General features: G+C 42.2%; 5 protein-coding genes across 5 annotated transcripts; 2 read left to right on the forward strand and 3 right to left on the reverse strand.

The window, feature by feature from the left end:
* Window positions 1–426: 426 nt before the first annotated feature.
* V2V93DRAFT_250745 (mitochondrial carrier domain-containing protein) lies at window positions 427–2612 on the forward strand. The gene is made up of 7 exons (XM_066907113.1): window positions 427–851; window positions 908–981; window positions 1034–1440; window positions 1496–1666; window positions 1724–1912; window positions 1970–2348; window positions 2405–2612. The coding sequence occupies exons 1-7, from the start codon at window positions 704–706 to the stop codon at window positions 2543–2545; spliced, it is 1509 nt and encodes a 502-aa protein (XP_066765856.1). The 5' UTR covers window positions 427–703; the 3' UTR covers window positions 2546–2612.
* Window positions 2347–3631, reverse strand: V2V93DRAFT_370166 (DNA-binding protein). Its single transcript, XM_066910200.1, has 3 exons — window positions 3282–3631; window positions 3111–3226; window positions 2347–3051 (listed from the first exon to the last, which is right to left on the reverse strand). Exons 1-3 carry the CDS (start codon window positions 3567–3569, stop codon window positions 2679–2681), a joined length of 777 nt encoding a protein of 258 aa, XP_066765857.1. The 5' UTR covers window positions 3570–3631; the 3' UTR covers window positions 2347–2678.
* Window positions 3632–3762: 131 nt separating this feature from the next.
* On the forward strand, window positions 3763–7493 carry V2V93DRAFT_370168 (armadillo-type protein). Its single transcript, XM_066910201.1, has 7 exons — window positions 3763–4366; window positions 4438–4529; window positions 4588–4800; window positions 4862–6043; window positions 6102–6230; window positions 6293–7070; window positions 7133–7493. Exons 1-7 carry the CDS (start codon window positions 3910–3912, stop codon window positions 7378–7380), a joined length of 3099 nt encoding a protein of 1032 aa, XP_066765858.1. The 5' UTR covers window positions 3763–3909; the 3' UTR covers window positions 7381–7493.
* Window positions 7494–7589: 96 nt separating this feature from the next.
* V2V93DRAFT_380463 (uncharacterized protein) lies at window positions 7590–8775 on the reverse strand (the record flags this gene model as incomplete). Its single annotated transcript, XM_066912058.1, has 4 exons — window positions 7590–7728; window positions 7816–8162; window positions 8231–8494; window positions 8560–8775. The coding sequence occupies 4 exons, from the start codon at window positions 8773–8775 to the stop codon at window positions 7590–7592; spliced, it is 966 nt and encodes a 321-aa protein (XP_066765859.1).
* Window positions 8776–9755: 980 nt separating this feature from the next.
* On the reverse strand, window positions 9756–13248 carry V2V93DRAFT_386521 (Pep3/Vps18/deep orange family-domain-containing protein). The gene is made up of 3 exons (XM_066912272.1): window positions 12043–13248; window positions 11485–11986; window positions 9756–11430 (listed from the first exon to the last, which is right to left on the reverse strand). The coding sequence occupies exons 1-3, from the start codon at window positions 12981–12983 to the stop codon at window positions 9901–9903; spliced, it is 2973 nt and encodes a 990-aa protein (XP_066765860.1). The 5' UTR covers window positions 12984–13248; the 3' UTR covers window positions 9756–9900.
* Between the last annotated feature and the right edge of the window lie 25 nt (window positions 13249–13273).

Genomic DNA, 13273 nt, shown 5'->3' on the forward strand with positions numbered 1-13273 from the left:
ATGTTTCTATACTCATTCGTCCTGGTACAAAGTGATCTGGCAGGAAATAGTACATATCTGGAATTATTGCGAGCACAGAAGTAATCATTACTCGTTTGAACACTACAATCTACACAGAGGTGATGTTTCAACGAGAAATTGCACCGCATAAAGGAGATCAAAGTACACTCCGTGGAAGGATCTTGCCTGAATAGATTCAATTGTGATCACTGCGAGTCACTGCGAGTAAATACAAAGTCAATTGCAACCCTCCTTCACTCCTATATCAATCGTAAGTCAAATCTTTACCAAACTATCAGATAAGCTATAACTCTGTTTAAAAACTGTATTTTCAATCTTCAAATACCCTCTACAATGGTCATGAAGAATACAATTTGCAGCTTACCCTCACCGGCTCAATATTCTTGCAGGCTCAGCAGAACCCTACTCCTCCTCTTCGGATCCACGCCTCACTCTTTCTGGCGCGTGTATCGAATTAAACGACCAAGCTTCTGGCTTTTTGAAGACTTGAGTCCGCATTTTTATTCGTGTGGTATAGCGGGCAAAGGACACTGCACAACAGGCTTTTATTTCTAGACTTTTGTTGCTTGACTTTTTGGGATTAGTCCAAAGTTACAGACCTCTAGGATCGCTGGCGAACACTCACACCTCCGCTCCACTCTTAGCCTATTTTTAATACTCACCATAGCTCTCTGCAAAGAATATGGTCTCAGGCCACCGAGCTCAAAGTTCAGAGGCTAAAGCGGTTCGAGAAAAGCAAATTGAAAAGCTTTTTCGCGAGCTCGATACAGGAAACAAAGGCTACTTAGATAAAGAATCGCTTAGCGAGGGTTTCCGATTATTGAATCATCGTAAGACAAGCTCACTGCTATCTTGTCAATGGGATGGTACTGACAAAATATGTTAGCTCTACAAAAAGCGGTTGGAATCACAAACGATGTGATCTCTCGAGTTGACCAGAGTGGCGACGGCACAATCCAAGTATGCATTCTAGCGTTTTCATGACGTATCCGGGACTGACATCATTTAATAGTATCCCGAGTTTTTGGACTTTGTTGAGAGAACTGAGGAGCATTTGTGGAATCTTTTTCAAAGCGTCGACAAAGATCATAATGGAAAACTCGACAAGCAGGATGTGGCGGCCGCATTAGAAAGTTCTGGTCTGTCAGTATCGGCTAGTCGATTAGATCAGTTCTTCAATTCTATGGATGCAAACAATGATAACTCTATATCATTTAACGAGTGGCGCGATTTCCTTCTTTTCATTCCTGTCGACAACATCAGTATACGTGCCGCATATCGCTATTTCATAGACAGCTATCCGATTACCTCTGAAGGAGATGTATTTTTGAGCGACGAGACGTTAGGTGGTGTCGGGTACTTTCTAGCTGGTGGAATCGCTGGTGCGATCTCTCGTACGGCTACTGCACCGTTTGATCGGTAAGAATGCAATAAAATCTCGGAATTCAGTCGCGCTATACTAATTTTTTTATAGGCTCAAGGTGTATTTGATTGCGCAGACAGGTCAGGCTCCCACAGTAACAAAAGCTCTTGGAGCAGGCTCCATCAGCCAAATCAAAGCGAGCCCAGCAAGAAGTCCTTTGGTGGAAGCGGCACGTACCCTTTGGCGGCATGGCGGAATTACAAATTTCTTTGTGGGAAACGGGTAAGTTGATTCATACATAGACCAAAACACCGTTTTTTGCTAAATTTATAAATAAAGGTTGAATATCATAAAAGTGTTTCCTGAATCAGCAATAAAATTTGGCTCATTTGAGGCCTCGAAGAGATTGTTTGCACAAATCGAAGGCACAACAGTAAACGAAATGTCTGGAATATCATCATTTTTGGCTGGAGGTATAGGCGGTGCCGTTTCTCAGTTTGCAGTCTATCCAATAGACACTCTAAAATTGTGAGTTCCAATCATCGTTATGAAATTGCAGTGTATGACCCTAATAATTCTTTTTAGCCGTATCCAATGCGAAGCGGAGTCTAGCAATTTACGAGGAAACAAATTGATGGTTAAAACTGCGCAAGATGTGTGGCGGACAGGTGGCATATTAGGTTATTATAGAGGCATTATCTTGGGAATTGGCGGAATTTTTCCTTACGCTGCCTTGGATTTGGGAACTTTTGAGGCAATGAAGAGGGCGTATATAAAAACGACAGCAAAACAGCAAGGCATCTCGGAAGAAAATGTGAAGATTGGAAATCTGCTGGTTCTGACTATGGGTGCGCTCAGCGGTAGCGTTGGAGCGTCTGTTGTGTATCCTATTAATTTACTGAGAACCCGATTACAAGCGCAAGGGACAGCTGCGCATCCGCAAACTTATACTGGCATGATTGATGTAAGTTGGTTCTGATTATCATTACTTGAGCTTCATTTTTAACTTTAAGCCTTCAGGTATTTCAAAAAACTGTTCGAAACGAAGGATACCACGGTATGTTTAGAGGTCTTGTGCCGAATTTGCTGAAGGTGGCTCCTGCTGTGAGTATCAGCTACTTGGTATATGAGAACTGCAAGGCATTATTTGGGTTGAAATAAGATGCGAGATGTAGAGTTGACCGAATATCATATCGATAGAATCATGGAGTGGTAGGATAAGACGATGAATCAATGCATTTGGATATCATAATATTTTTAAACTGTGCAGAAGCCCCATCGACTTCCCCAAAAATTAATTTGCAACGAGTTTTCCTTTTGCTTTTGACTCCTCTATCCATATATCAAAGCTCAGTGGACCCATATAAATATGCCGTATAGGTTTGAGTGTCGGCGCAGATCCGTTCTCGGGTGGCTTTTTCAGATTAGCTTCAGAGTACACCAAATCGGTGCTTATCCGAGACTGTCGCCGTGGCTGCTTTTCAGCAGGAATCCATTGCGAATCTTGACCGGTCGGGGCGGCCGATTCGTCGCTTAATTCGATTGTGACGGTGTATGTGCAGTCTGGCGGCAGACGCCCAAGCGCAGGTGACATCGTTGCAAGTTTCATGACACAGGCGCGGAATTGTTCTTCCATATCTGATCGTTGTAGCTCAATATTTGGTAGACTAAATCTGATTTAATTAATCTGCTTTTTAGAAGAAATTTATAGTCAGGGAATACAAACTTGCGATCTTGATCTCGAATTGGTATTTTTGGGAAAGCTGATACGTCAAAGACTACTCTCTCAAGTGGCATGTTCGAAGGCGATATAATAACCATTGAAATCTTTTCCACTTCTCCCTAGTAGTGCACTGTCTTAGCTTCAGCACCAAATAGCACAAAGATTCAGACTTACAGTTCTCATGTGTTCCACGCAAGCACTGATCGCATTTCTAACCCATTCACAAACAGCAGGATGTCTTGACTGTCGCACAGGAAAATTGTATTTTCTAGCAAGAGCAAACGAATCTTCTGGATAAAGTCCTCGCTCGTATAAAATAGTGTGAGTGCACACCACCAAAAACTCAGCGTATATTGACAACAGTTCTGAGAACGTCCAGCGAGGATGGTTATGTGTCACCTTTGCCTGAACATTACCCTGCTGAGGCAAAAATTGCAGATTGTCTCGTGAAAATGAAGCCATCACCTTACTATTTACGACCAGATAACTAAATAGATTTCAGTGAACATCGGGTAGAAGACGTGATGTGTACAGTCGCGTAATCATGTGATCAAACGCCAAATTTTTGGCAGTGGCGTGACGTAATCTCAATTTACTCTTCAGTCACGTGATGTATATTTCGTTTACGCGTCACTCCCCGGCGCGTTGGAGGTCACTTCACTGTTCAACAAATTCCGTACTTGCAGCTGATATTTAGGATATAACTGATTGTGGAGATAGTAAATTGACTGAATCTCCTGAACTTTTGAGTTTTCAAATCAGGCTTAACTGATATTCTCGCGTGGAAATACAATTACAAAGTATGGACCAGATTGCAGATTTGCTTAATGGGACACAGTCCTCGGAGCAATCGGTCCGAACAGCAGCCGAACAGCGAATCGGAGAACTTCAGAGCTCATATGCATCAGATTTGACAGGGTTTCTGATTGGAATTGGTGCTTCATCTGACTATTCACTACCACTTCGACAGTCTGCGCTGTTAGTGCTCAAACATACGATCTTGCGTAAATGGTCACTTCAATTTGAAGAGTTCACAGGTGAACCATTGCCGCAGAGAGTGAAGGCTCAGGTCAGATCTCAACTGTTTATCATTTTAAGATCATCAGAAAGGCGACTACAGGCTCTAGCGGCAAATTTAGTATCTAAAATCAGTAGCGCGGATTTTCCTGATGAATGGCCTGAGCTATTTGACAATCTAATAGGGTTGATGAGAAGTAATGATCCTGGCTGTGTTCAAGGTGCTTTGGCTATTCTAAAAGGTATTTGCGCATTTTATTTTTCGGACGACACTATTTCATTGGGGAGATAACTAACCTTGTGAAATCTCCAGAATTGCTTGATGATGGATTTACTTTTGATCAATTTGCGACAATTGCAAGTCCAGTTTTCGATACTTTATACCGTCTTGCAGTCTCAGACGATGTAAGTAAAATTTTTGATAGCCTGCCATATTGCACCTATTAACATGTTCATGATATAGCTTAGCATACTCGTCAGAGCTGAAGTTGTTGACACCGTTAGCGTTGCTCTAGATTTCTTTAATCAAGTCGATAAAGGAATGAATGGAATGGATAGTTTTATTGAAAACTCTGTTAACAAATGGTCAGAGATATTTGCGCAGACTATGACTATTGAGAATTCGGACTCAGCTAGATCTGAAGGTTTATTTGTGCTGAAGCATAACACCGTAAAAGTCAATATCCTGAACTCAAGTGTTTTGTAATGCTGCTGGATAGCTAACGTGATGTGAATAGGCAATTCAAAGATTAGAGTCCACTTTTTCCTCTCAGTCGCAGAAATTTGTGGCCTCTAGACTTTTCCCGGCAGTGTGGAATGACTGGCCGAGTTCAGCAAGCGCATACATATCCATATTCGCTAATCCTGACTCCGATGAAGATCTCTCTGATCCCGAAGGTTCAGCCCAATATGTGAAACTGTTACCGTTAGAAGAAATGGAATTCATCAGACTCTGTATTCATGAGAAGAAAGATATTCGGCAGATTTTCAAAGAGACACCGACGATGCTGGAAAAAATAGTTGATTTGGCTATTTCCATGAGTCAAATATCTGTCGACAACGAGGATGACTACAAAGATGATCCTAATGCGTTCATCACTGAAGAAATGTCCCTGTCAACAAAGTATACTTGCCGGACCGCCGCATCAGATCTAATTCTGGAAGCTAGTGATTTTTGGTCTGATGGGGTCATTATGACATTAACAAACATGCTCATCTCCTTTGTGGATCGCCACGTAGGGACGCGGTTGGTAGAATCTTGTATATTTTTACTCGAAACGGTGCTAGTACAGGATCGCAGTCTGGGAACACATCTTTTCTCAACTTCGATGCTCGACAAAATTACACAGATCATACATAGCGGAATTTCAAGTGAAGATACTTTCTTGCGATCACGGTCCTTCATTTTTGCTGGCACATTTGGACGTAATTTAAAATCAGCAAATACGGGATCTAATATAGCCGATGAATTGTACGATATCGCACTTCAAAGCGCCTGTGATGATAGTGGTTATATTGTGCGAGCATCATGCTTAATGTCCATTCAGAGATTTGCAGCGGCAATCACGCGGTTCCGTCATAGACCTACACAGACGGCAATTGTACAAAGTGTCAACTCATTGATTGCTGATGCAGCAGACGATACCCCATCTCTTCTTGTCGATACTCTTGAAATTGCAATCAAGATTAATCCAGATCTCGCTATTCTTCCTGAGACGCAAATTATCCAGCTTTTATTTTTATCAGCAGCTAAAGATGCTTCGAATATCCAATTGACTAGCGATACGTTTGAAGCATTCGAGACATTGGCTGAATTTACTGATCAAGTTCATTATCAGAAATTGTGTGAAACGGCAATACCGCCACTTATTCAAGGACTAAGTGCTACACCCACTGATGACGAGCTGGCCAATGCTGTAGTAAGTTACTGCTACTTTTGTGGTACTAGTATGACTTTGACGATACTAATTCTTGTAGTTGATTGTGAATCTTCTGGCGATTCTGGTGGACCACGCACCGTCTCCACTTCCAGATGGATTGGTTGCCTATATCTTTCCCAGAACAGCCAATATACTGATGGTATCAGACGACAACCAGCTTTTACAAGTATGATTATTTCATCATTTTCTACGGCTTCCAATTTTTATCTGACGTCTTAATAATGTTAGTACGGTTCTGAATTACTTGCTCATATTATTGAGCATGATCCAGAGCAACTCCGAAACTGGAGCGACGCATGCGGAAAATCGGGGATTGAAGTCGTGTTGACTATCGTCGCTAGATTACTTAATCCAGTAATTGACGAATCATGCGCGATGTGTATTGGAGAAGTAGTTAGTGTGGTTGTTGATAAATATGGTCGCGATCTTGGAGAGCTGCTTGGACAATTACTTTCAGCCACGGCGCAGCGACTTGATGCAGCTACCAATCCTCTATTTATCCAGAATTTGATTCTGGTGTTTGCACATATGACTAATATCGACGTTGAGGGTGTTATTAATTTCTTATCTGAAGTCGAGCTGGAGAATGGAACCGGACTCGTTACGGTCATTCGAGCGTGGCTAGACAATTTCGATGCTTTCAGAGGATACAAAGAGATCCAATTAAACATTTCTGCTCTGGCTAGTCTTTACTTGTTACACGACTCTCGTGTCGAGGAAATTTTGGTCAGAGGAGACCTCATCGTCGAGGAAGCCACAAAAGGGGTAATCATAACCCGTTCGCGAGCTAAAAATCAACCGTTGAAATATTCCATGATTCCAGCTCATGCAAAAATAATAAAGCTTTTGATAAAAGAACTTGGAGCTATTCCTAGTGATTCCAATATTGCTAGTCGGGCTGGTATTTTTGCTACTGAAGCCAGTGGAGGCAATGATACCGAAGCGCAGGATGATGGAGATTGGGAAGACGTGTTTAATCCAGCAGATATCGGTTTAACAATGTCAGGTGAGCTTTTCTCTTACCCTTAGTTCTCATTTATAAACGTGAACTAATATTTGAAACTCTAGAACTGCAAAAACTTGCTCGAACAGAAAGCTATGATGAAGCATATGACTCTGATGACAAAGACGAAGTCTCTCGAGGCGACTACTTTAACGAAAAGGGCGGCGACGAAGGAACAAATGAATTACTCGTGAAATCCTTTCGGAGTATATGCACTAACGAGAGAGATCAGTTTCGAGATCTTGTTGCTACGTATTGTTCACCCGCTGAATGCGCGATACTTGACAAATGGCGAAGCATATTGGTGCAATGAAGTGTAGATATAGTTATGAGTATATGCAGCAAAATTATATTGTAATGTTATATACGAATACAGATTTTTTTCCTTAAGCAATTTGTCTTGATTTATTTAATTTAAACGCAAGGCACTTTTTTTCTGAGTCATAAACAAATAGTAGGTACAGAAGAACTCAAAGCAAATCAGACAGTAGCAAGAAGAAGACAGTATTAGTCGTAGTACAGCTAAACATTAGTTCGTTCAGCAAATTGATTTTTCTTTTCCATCTTCGCTGCCCATAGAGCAGCACCGGTAGCATTTGTGAACCCAAAGAACATGCCGATAATGGGTAGAGATTCTAGAATAGCAGCAACTATTCCAAATCTAAGATAAAGCAAGAAGTTAGCTGTCATATTTTATTCAATTAAACAGAAAATGGAAATTAGATCCAAGCTCAAAAAAGGTACTGACGTAAGATAACCACCATATTTACGACGAATAAAAAGTCGAGTATCTTTAGGCGTAAACCCCTTTAATTGGAAGTACCTGCTCTGTGCAGCTCTAGCATAGTCCACACTATGCAGAAGCGCAGAGATAAGTGGGCCTACAACCGGGATAAACTGTATCGGGAATGTAATCAAGTTCTTTAGCAACAAATATGGAGATGTAAGACGATAGATAAACAAACGCCATTGCACATGAGCTGTATGGAGAATGCTTTGATAGGCGCGATCAACGGGGTCAGAAGACAATCGTGCTTCAGCACTATTGCCAGAAGAATCTGCAACAAAACTTTCAAGTCCTTTGAGTCTAAGAACCTAGAAGGGGTCGCTTTAGTAAATTCAGCTCATACAAAATCTGTTAATCAATATATAGATGCTCAAACCGTATCGAATAACGTCTTGTGTGCACTCTTGATAAAGAATAGCTTTGCCACAATACCATAGATTGTAGCAGCTTGATTGATAACCAAAACAAAAGAAGAGATAAAGCCCATCGGACCATTCAAGAATAGCATCACAACAGCTTGCGGTGGGTAAGCGACGGTGAACCAGCCCACGTAGATAGACACCATAAATGCAAACAAAGGCAGAAGAACAGAAAAGAAGGATGGCCATAGAATTGGATGCCAGAAAAAGTAAAAGAAGCCCTGGGAAGAAAATCAGTATACGATCAGAACGCAACATGTGTCTAGCGACCGCAAGGATAAATCACATAGAATGGATAAATGGCAGCATGCGTGGTAATAGCTGTATAAGGAATGATAAAAATCAATAGAATTCTATAAGCTAGACCGGTATAGATCTCAAATAGAACAAGATCTATAGCAGATAGAATCTTGAGTCGCGAACGAGTGTAGACAGCGTTGCCAATCTCAGGCAGCGTCTTCGTGCGGAGGCTAGTCACGATTGTGTTGAAATGCGATCGCATGCTTGCTGCTGACAAAATAAAGGCTAGAGGTACAAATCGCATGTGGACTATGAAAGGTACGGGCTGAGACTATGATAATAGCCTGGTATACTGCAAATGGGGAGTGAAAAGAGAGGGTGAGAGATAGAAAGTGCATTTAACGATCTGAGCCTCAATTTATGCGGCGTCCCAATCTTCAACAGTAGCGCTTTCATTTTGATTTCATATTCAGAGTAATTCGTTCACAAGAGCAGATAATGCACAAGTGCAAACTAATCGACAAAAATGTAGTCTTCCGGATAGAGTAAATTTAAGTGCAAACTGGACCGCAAATTCAAATTCTCAATTATAAAGAGAAGCAACATCGACATTATTTCAAGGCCTTCGTCAATACTCCGACATGCGAGCAGCATCGCCCTCGAAATGAGTCGCAGCGTGGAAATATACCTGATGATACCCGTCGAGCAGTCTGCATATATCCACTCATTATTTTTGTTGAATAGCTATATTATTTTGTGCCTGTGACAAGCAGATTATGCCTATAAGGGTATGTCGTTGCTGTGGAATCGAAATTCTCTTGGCTGCATCAGCGAAATCTGAACCCGAATCGCAAGACTGTATGGCACGCTATCCCGTGTGACTGATCTGTTTTAAACGATCCTTTCAAAATCTATCATATTGTCTCCGAGACATTCTTCGCCTTCCATGCGAATACCTGGGAAGACGGCGACGATGTTTGTCTCACCCTCGCGTAATCTTTTATGGATTAACCCTTTGGAAGCGGCACTGATGGTGAATTCCAACTCTTAGTTTGGATCATTAATATTGACACTGCGACTATACAGCCTAACATTTGGTCTAAGCGCGGATATACGCTTTCTATTGCCAATCTGAAAGGAAAGGGTGAAGATGACGGCCTGCTCTTGTTAATCGTGTTGGACGACCTTCGAAACGTAGTGTTTTACTTATATTGGATGGAAATATTAGAGTGAAGTTTTAATGCCATGCTACCTGAGATATGAGCAAGAAATATTACCAAAAAATAATGAAAATCTATGACAAATAGCAAGGTTGTGACAAATAAAACACCCAAACATCCTGCGCAATTCGAATGAAATAAAAAAGAAGGCTGGGACTAATAAACTACTATAATTCCCATTCCGCAGCTGCGGCTTCATCCTTCTCATAAACAAACGGCTCGTCGACACTATTAATCATATACGGTCCACACAAGATACACTCCGCAGCCACCATCGCGTCCAACTCATCTATTAATGCACCACCTGCGCTTGTCTTTTGCGCATCAAGTTGTAGCTCTGCTATGCGGCGTCTTACTCTCGGATTTGAAATCTCGGAAATTTTCTTCACAAGACAGTCGCCATGGAATGAATGCTGACAAGGGAAAACGTAGAATTGTCGTGACAGAAGAGGGTACGAGCAGATAAAGCATCGCTCACCTGGTTCAACTATAGCAAAGCGTGAACCTAAACCAGCAATATCAGCGCGAATAGTCTCCGAAGTCTGGGCAGACTCGTCCATTTCTTTGCGCAGTAACTCGATGTTCTTGGAGTATTCTTCCAACGCTGCACAAATCTCCTCTTTAAAATCATCGATCACGACAAAATCAGGGAAAAACGGCAACAAATCCTCAATCTTGAGCAGCTCGCAGCGCTTCAAGAATTCAATTGCAGATTTTATACCGTGCTCTTTATTTATGACTTTCTGCGCAACACGCAACCATAATTTTTTTCGCAGCGGAGCATCATCAGACGGACGGTCAGCAACAACGCTAGCGAGTTCAATGTTATCATTCTTAATCGCTAAATCTACCGCTTCTTCATACAATCCCATTGACGAATATATGAATATACACGATTGGACACGTTGGTGCTTTATACATAAACGAAGCGCAAAATCAGTGTCGTAGCACCGCTCAAGATCGTGAAACTGAAGATACTCTAGCAGTGCGGTCTCGTCTTTGCTCTTATCGCTCGCGTATAGAGAGATAAGAGTATTATGCACAGCAGAATCTTTGCTCTTCAAGCTATTAATAGCATATAGCAAGTACCGAATAGCTAGGTTCTGCTCACCAGGACCGACTGTCAAGCTGTACGATAAAATAGCCGGAATTAGTTTACGTGGCGCAAGGTCTGGCATCCGCATCCACGTGTCGACAGTTTCTTTTGCACAATTGACGAGTAATACAGTCGAATATTTGTAGTAAATCTCCGGCTCGCTCTGTTTTCGAAGTATATGTAGTGCCTCATTCCATTTTTCCAGTCGAACCCAATACGACAGCACATACGAGTAATCATCAACGCTATTCGCATAGAATAGAAGCTCCTCTTGCCGACCATGGGACGAGATTATCTCATAGACAGTATCTCTATCAAGGGCATTCTTGTGCTTAACGACAAATTCATGGAATTCATCGCGCACGCGTTTTAATTCAGCATCAGCCACATTCTCGGATGCGCGTCTCTTCTTCGGTTTTTCAAATAACATCGCGGTTTCATTAGTGGAGTCGCCATTACCGTTCGCAGTACCATTGGTTTTAATTTCTGGCTCAGTTGTACGCTCAGATTCTTTAGTTGCCATCGAATCTTCGAGAGAGTTCATCTTCTCCATAAATAATTCGACAATCCAACTAGCCAGCATTGTCCGTTGCATAACGTGCTACACACTAGTTAATTTCGGTCTACCGTACATTTCAATGGAAGGAAGACTCACATTAGGCTTATATGCTGACAGCTTGACAATAAGATATCGTCTTAACGCATCACTTTTCTTCGTCTCCATAAATCGTATCGCGACGCTTTCAAATGGCTTACTGCTTTTTCCGAGTACATTCGCAGCCTCAAAAAAACTGTTATTTTGCAGCAAGAATTCACCATTCGCAATAGCTACCGCATCCTGTTCTTTAGGTGTACGAGCAAGTCTCAATGCCTCGTCAAACCGATTCTGCTCAAGATAAATACGCCAGATATCCCTGTCTTCATCAGTGACTGCGATCTCAAAAATAGAATCAGCCGAATATGCCCAGTATGTCGAGTTCTTGATGTCGGACGTGATTCCGATAAAGTTATCGGAAGATGGCAGGCGCTCGTCAAAAATTATAGTGTTGTCGAGAAGATTGACGGCGATAATCTCGTTGTTGCGAAGAATGAGGGCGTGATATTTGGAAAGAGTGATGCTCGTGATTGAAGAAGAGCTGCTGGGTAAATTAGACTCTCTATATAGTCGATTAGGAACATTGTATCTTATAAAAAACAGAGCGACGATACTCACGGATAAAGTTTAGAGTCTTGGAAAATTACTGCCCCTAATTCGGGGGTAGTCGGAGCTGTGTATAACTTCCCATGATAAATGCCTGCATCATTTAGCCAAGCAAATGACTTGTCATCCGAAAAGTTCTCGTCGTCTGGCGATATAGCGATTATCGATCTAGGCGCAGGATTGTAATCGACATGCACAGCCGCTGTCTCATAGTCATCGAAAAATTTTGTGAATGCGGGACTATAATCTCCAGGAGTGTGTCTAACAATTCTAGAAACCCAATGCCATAATCGTCCACCTGAGCTGGCTAGCAGTCTGCGCATATCTGGCTTGCCAGGTAGCAGCTCGACATAGAGTCCATCGACAGGTAATCCACCGGGAACTTTCCACACCAACCGGGAGAAACGCTCTTCACGCTTGAAGAACTCCTCAGAGGGCTCAATATATGTCTCGATAACTTTACCATCGGCTGTGCCAATGAGGATCTCTTTAGTTGACGAGCTTGGCTCGGTGGGGTTCCAAGCCACTGCTGAAATGATATTGCCTTTCATCCGCGATAAGTGCTTTGATCTCGGAGATCGCGCATTGAGGTAAAAATTTTCAGCGGTAGAGGTCGTGACGAGTAAATGCGATCCCGTTGGGTCGAGGAATATACTCTTGACGCTTCCTGTGCCTGGAGCTTTGAGCTTCGGCAATTCCACATCATCAATATCCTGCGGATTATTCAAATCAATGCGCAAAATTCGACCACTAGCAACAGCCAGATACAGAATATTATTCGAAACGGCCATAGCGGCCAACGAAGAGATCTGGAATTGTAACTGTACTCTCTCCAAAGCAAAGATAGGCACTTCCTCCTCATCCAGCTCCCCGGGTGAAGTTGGCGATAACACAGCCGAAGGAGCAACCAAGGCATCCGTAGCTACGGAGCCATTGTACACTGGATAGTCCATGTGTTGCACTTTTCCAATGGCTGCTTGATTATGCTGATGGTTGTTTGAAAGTCGAATGATGGGTTGAATTGGATTGGGTTGTAGATGTCCTGTCCGGTTTCGGTCGTGAGTTAATTCACATTGATCACAATCGCGGTTACTCCAATATACTTATACTTAGTCAGCCTTTCTGCTTAGTCATTTATTGAACAACCACCCTAAAAACCCTGTCTAAATTTATACAGAGAGCAATTGTCACGTGATTGATGCTGTAGAAATTGGTGCGCGAGATAGCAGAGGCAAAACAAGCT

The sequence above is a fragment of the Kockiozyma suomiensis genome, assembly GCF_038497685.1.
Source record: "Kockiozyma suomiensis strain NRRL Y-17356 unplaced genomic scaffold V2V93scaffold_7, whole genome shotgun sequence".
NCBI lineage: Eukaryota > Fungi > Ascomycota > Lipomycetes > Lipomycetales > Lipomycetaceae > Kockiozyma > Kockiozyma suomiensis.